This window comes from Protomyctophum bolini (genome assembly GCF_963924005.1).
Source record: "Protomyctophum bolini genome assembly, chromosome: 11".
Taxonomy (NCBI): Eukaryota; Metazoa; Chordata; class Actinopteri; order Myctophiformes; family Myctophidae; genus Protomyctophum; species Protomyctophum bolini.
Genome location: NC_137872.1, coordinates 23098050 through 23104049, shown reverse-complemented (window position 1 = coordinate 23104049; position 6000 = coordinate 23098050). Strand labels below are relative to the sequence as shown.

The window sequence follows — 6000 nt, the reverse complement described above, 5'->3', positions numbered from 1 at the left end:
AGCTTAAACGAACGGTGCCATCACAGAACAAGTAAACTATCTTCTTCTGCTATCGATAAGAACGAAGTGAGACGTAACAAATTAGGAGGAGCAGTAATAAACCTCAGCGCACGCCAATGAAGCGGTGATTTATGGCGCAGCCTCATCCATTCGTCGTGAGACGCCGTCCTATGGGAGGGACGAGGAGGAGAACAGAGGGGAGGGAGGGAGGGTGAGAGGGAGAAATTGAATGAGAAGGACAGAGAGAGAAGTTGAGAGAGGAGCCTCCAAAAAAACTTCTCCAACAATCAGCAAGTGGATCTACAGAGAGTGCATGCTCCGCACTGCTAGCTTCTTCCCACTACGCATGGCTGCTTAGCACCCTCTCAACCTTCTGCACATTGTTCTAAAGTTCTGTGGCGGAGGAGGCGAGGGGTCTCCGCTTTGCAAGATGGACCGCTTAAAAAGGACGAGGGCGTTTAGGACAATACCGCTATTTCTTATACTACTACTGCACGCAACAACGACAAAAGCTGGTAAAGTAGCCTACTGAACACCTGCCGAGAAATAATTAAGTGCTTATTACAGAGCTATGGTCCTGGAGGCGAGAACGTAAATGGGGCTGATAATAGGCTCATTGTTCTAGGCTAATTGATGCACTTTTTCCGTTATCCCAGGTCCCATGCACATATAATGCAGACAGCTCTATTATATATTATTTGCCCCAAGGCAACCATTAAGCTACGAGCATGATAGTTTATTTTCTTCCTGCTGTTTGATTGAGAACTTTTTTGTGATATCTGAGTTTTAGATCTGTTTGGATATTTGTTGATGCTGCTGGTTTGAACTTGCCCACTAAACTGCTTCAGGCTGGGATTACCATAGAGGACCTGCTGAAATGACTCAGGCTTGGATCAAATTATGAAATTGCAAGCCATACAAGTTGTCAGAACTTTGCAGAACTAGAAATAAATGATGCACCCATGGTTGCTCGAAATGAATCTGGATTGCTTCAGCTTTATGAATTCAACTAATTATTTTCAGCTTTTGCATTTTAATGCCCCAACCCCAACCTACTGGATGTTCACTGCATCAGGTGTGCTGTTTGTGCTGGGAGGGCCCTCAGAGTGAGGCTGCATGATGTCATGTTTGAGTTTGCTCGTGACCAACGTCGGCTAACTGTGAAGAGGTTTAACGTTGGCTTGAGAAAGAGGTATATGGCCAAACACTGACCAACCAGAGTAGATTAAAATTCCTGTCATGGATCTGTTTAATGTGCCCACTGTGCACATAGGAGCTTAGCACCAACACACTCTTGCAGTTACAGCCCTGTTATGATTATTTTCACACCCAGATATTTGTCTATTGTATATCCCCTATAGTACTGTACTAGGCTATAATAATGTTTGCATTCTATTTCAGATTTAGGAAGTTTATTTTATTTATTCCCATTAAGTCTGTAGAATTGTACACTAGGCCTACCGGTGTGTTTATTTATTTATTCATTCATTGATTTATAGTATTATCCGTCTGCAGGACATGACTGACTATACAAAAGTCTATATATGTTACTGCGTTTAAAGTGCTGTGACCATTATCACGCTTCTCATCTCCTATACATGCTTACAACTTGCTTGTGCACATTTGGTCCATTGTTGATTTAACCCACAACCGTATACTACCACCCACAATGGACATTTTAAGGCCTGTGGTCAGAGCAATAGGCCTGCATGCCCTGTGGCTGTGGCTTGAGTGTCTTTGACCCGTGACAGACAATTTCCTTGCAGGTGCTGCATTATAGAGAGACTGCCTGGTGTAAAGACATGCCTCAACAGTAAGAGTTAACCCCCTGGACAACAAACAAAAGCACTTAAAGCTGTCTCATTTACACTTAAACAAGTAACTTTCATGCACAGCTTAACGTCTGCTGGGATCATTTGCTGAAATCCAGTAGCTAAAACCTTGGCAGAAGAGTACAAAATAGTGTAGAAGTTGAATATAAGACCACCGATTATGGTTTATGCGGTCCATTTGATATGTCAGTCTTGTGTGTGTGTGTGTGTGTGTGTGTGTGTGTGTGTGTGTGTGTTTGTTTGTGCACGTGTGCATGTTTTTGGTGTTACACTAAAATAATGTTTTCCCACACACACACACACACACACACACACACACACACACACACACACACACAACACATATTATGTGTTGTGTGTTGTGTGTGTGTCCCCACACACACACACACACACACACACACACAACACACAACACATATTATGTGTTGTGTGTTGTGTGTGTGTCTCTGTGTGTGTGTGTGTGTGTGTGTGTGTGTGTGTGTGTCTGGGAGAGAGATGAGAGAGTTCTTTGTAGTCACGTTTGATGACAGGAAGTGAGACATTCTTGCACACGTACACGGTTAATGAAGACTGTTCCTTTAATTCACCACACTTTCTTCTTTAGTTTATCTTCTTTCGTGCCAACGAAAGGCTGTGAAATGAGAGAGGTTGTTTTTATGTCATAATATGCTGTGTGCCTCCTCATCTACAGCTACTGTAACCCCCCCTCCAACACCCCCCCCCCCACACACCCTGCCCCACCCAGGCCAGCACCCGGCTGGCTGGATGACAGAGGGGAATTCACACACGTAGAACCCTCCCACCCACCCCCATCTCTCCCGTGTCCCGTTTGATCCAGCTGCCTCACTGGAGTTGATCTTGCACCCAACTCCCATTGGAGGGTGGCAACGAGCGATGCTTGTCCCCCTTTGATCCAGCAGCAAATTAGTGGCAAATGAAAACAAGTGGAAAAGAGGAGATGAGTTTAGAAACAGTGCAGTGGGAGAAGAGGAAGTTGACGCCTGTTGTGACTCCAGAGTGTTCTGCTGCAATAGACGTTTGTCTTTCTCTAATGGAAACATTAGATGTGGGAGGGCCACAGTGTTCGATGCTGATAGGAACTGTTAGCTGCACAGTAAAATCCCTAGTGTTAACTAAAACTTAACTCTGCAAGGTTCCATTTGTACACTGACAGACATATTCAATTAACACTGAGGACTTTACAGTGTGTGGCTCTGCTGATGCTGCTGTTTACTATCTATCTAATGTGACATAAATATAAACATGATATACTGTAAGTGACAGTAGAACAACTGGTAGAGGCTGTTTCCTATCTATAGTGTGCAATAAACATCTGGCGTCCAGAAAGGCACCTCCGCCTCAGGCACTCAGAGCTCCATCCTCAAGTCATGAACATAGTTTTAGGGCACATTTCTGTGGAACGGTGGCGGTCAGGCGTCATAGACACTGACCTATTTGGCTGTGTCCCAGACCATGAGCCAAAGAAAACCCATGTCATATTCACGGATGACAAAGAAGCCAGGAATGGGATTCCTTTGACCAAAACCATCTGTGCCCTCTCGAGTCACAATACAGTGGCCTCTGTGACACAGCCAGTGGCCTTTGTGACACTGGTGTGTCATAACCCCTTACCACTAAAAAGCAGTGGCCTCTCTAAACTGGATAGCGCCCCTTATCAAAGACGATGGGTTGTTATCATTCAGTTCAGAAGGCGACAGTCCCATGTCTAATTTGTCTGGCAAATTAGCAGATCTACAAGCCCACAACGCATTATGGATGTGGTGCATTGTGAGTTTGTAGATCAGCTATTGCTGATGTTCGACACCATTATATGATGAAATGTAAATTAGGCTTTACTTTCAAAGCAACACACACTGCAGAGGCCCTTATAGCTTTGAAGTTCCCTTCAAATGCATGCATGAACAGGACTTCTGAAAGAATAATATGGTGCGTGTTTGTATGTGTGTGTGTGTGTATGTGTATGTGTATGTGTATGTGTATGTATGTGTGTGTGTGTGTGTGTGTGTGTGTGTGTGTGTGTGTGTGTGTGTGTGTGTGTGTGTGTGTGTGCGCGCGCAGCGCGCGCCTGTCTATGCAGAATGCGTATGCTTTGAGTCTGTGAGAGTGGGAGTCCTGTTGTTGTGCACCATGACGATAGCCTGCTGTTATCTGATAGAATGAGTGATGCGGTCTGGTGTTGATATAAAATAAAATAAAATAAATACAATTGCACGTGCTAGTTCATGTGTGTGCACATTAACGTTTACATATCGGTCCTCGTAGGATTGGCTGATGTGTGTGTGTGTGCCTGGACAGAGTGAGGCCTTGAGGGGCAGGTGTTTTCTCTATGGGCTCAGCAGCTCTTGGCCTGTCTGTCTGCCCGTCATGCTGCGAACAAGCAAGAGCAGAACAAACTGTGGTGATTGAAGAATGCAGTGTTTGTAATGTTAAACGGAGGGATATGTCCAGCGAGATTTCTGCAGACAGGGCTCAGCTGCAGTGCCGACACCCCCCAGAAGCCTATAGTTCACATTTTCAACGAATACTACCATCGTACGACGAAGCATGAATCAGGCTTTACTCATGACGCTAAGCCTTAACAACAGGACCTACCCAATGACCCATATTCAGTGCTCCCAAACCGCTAATCACACTTGCTCGTCTGCCACTTATGATGTGCCACTGTGAGTAAACGATACCGTTGCCGGCCCGTCCATGCAGCATATGGATTTGCACCATACAACAAAGCAGGCTCGATGCCACCAAATCCACACGCGCTCACCATATATTATGTGGTGTAAGCTTCACACATGTTGGGTTCTTCTCCCCGAATCAGTCAAAAGGTTGCAGAGCGGATTCCGAGCGGTATCCCACACAACCGCTGGTTTGACAAGGTCCCAAAAACGCTCAGTGATGATAACTAGAAGCAGACCAACCCTGGAGCCCAATCAACAGGATAAATATCACCACCAACTCCCCCAGTTTGCATTCCTACTGCCAAATGAATTCCTCCGTTTCTCCATGTAACCTTTAACCCATTACATGATAGAGATGCACCCCCACCCCCTTAATGTCCTTACATTTGTTTACAATAATGGGAGTGAATGTTTGACAGCCTACATACAACGAGAAATGTAGAGACTGCTAGGTGGAAAGTGCTGTTCATTTATTTTATAGAGGTTGTTATTGAGCTATGTCAGTGTGTGACTGTGCAACGTTTGATAACTCATTTATCTCTCTCTCTCTGTGTGTGTGTGGTGTGTGTGTGTGTGTGTGTGTGTGTGTGTGTGTGTGTGTGTGTGTGTGTGTGTGTTCCATCACTGTGCGGCTTGATAACTTTCCTGTCTACACATTGCATTGACCCAGTCAAGGGTCACGCCCACTACTAATTAGATTAAAGCTATTCCTCACGGAGGCTTGGAGCAGTTGTCTGGGTTTATTCAGCCATTTCCGCTGAATCTGTCATCAAACTCATTACCAATTGGCCCCCATTGAATTATCATTATAGAAGATTATTATTATTATTGTTATTATTATTTTTAAGAACTGTATTGTGAGCAGTAGTTTTAATGTAGAATGACTCTCCAAACTAACATGAAGGGGTTGTGGTGGGGCTGGGTATGGTCACCATGCATCCTCTTAATACACACATGGATACCATGTGCAGATATGCTGCCTGTCATGTCACAATACTACATCAAGAGTATCTGCAAATATCATTTAGCAGACACTCTTATCCAGAGTGACTTAGCAAGATTGGAATAAGCAGAGTAAGCATGAACTCTAGTCAATAAACAAGGTACAGTCACATAAATAGAGTGCAGAGGACAGAGAGGCTTGATAAAAAAGATATTATTGTGCATGGTGTCGAGCAAAAAAAATAGCTGATCTACAAGCCCACAATGCTTTGCAGCACGTTGCACTGTGAGCTTGTACATCGGCTATTTTCAGCCAAGCATAAATCCAACTTAAGTCCATTCTGTTCTCCTTACTCATCTCAGGGTGTGGTTCTAAACATTTGGTGGGAACCTCTCTTGGTCCTGGTTCCATTTTGGCCAAGAAAGTCCCCTTGTTTCTAGGTTTTGGACAGTACAGTATTGTGTGTTTTCAGGCTTAAAATGGGGAGTGTAGGAGGTGTGAGTCAGAAGGAATGCCTTCAGAGACACTT

At 44.4% G+C, this 6000-nt stretch overlaps 1 protein-coding gene across 2 annotated transcripts in view; it reads left to right on the top strand.

Moving 5' to 3' along the window:
• Positions 1–249: 249 nt before the first annotated feature.
• Positions 250–6000, top strand: part of col5a3a (collagen, type V, alpha 3a) — a 66862-nt gene continuing 61111 nt past the window's right edge. For both annotated transcript variants that reach the window (XM_080774894.1, XM_080774893.1), the window contains exon 1: positions 250–515. In XM_080774894.1, coding sequence (XP_080631020.1) covers positions 431–515 — 85 coding nt within the window. In that variant the 5' untranslated portion in view covers positions 250–430. The remainder of the gene's footprint in view (positions 516–6000) is intronic.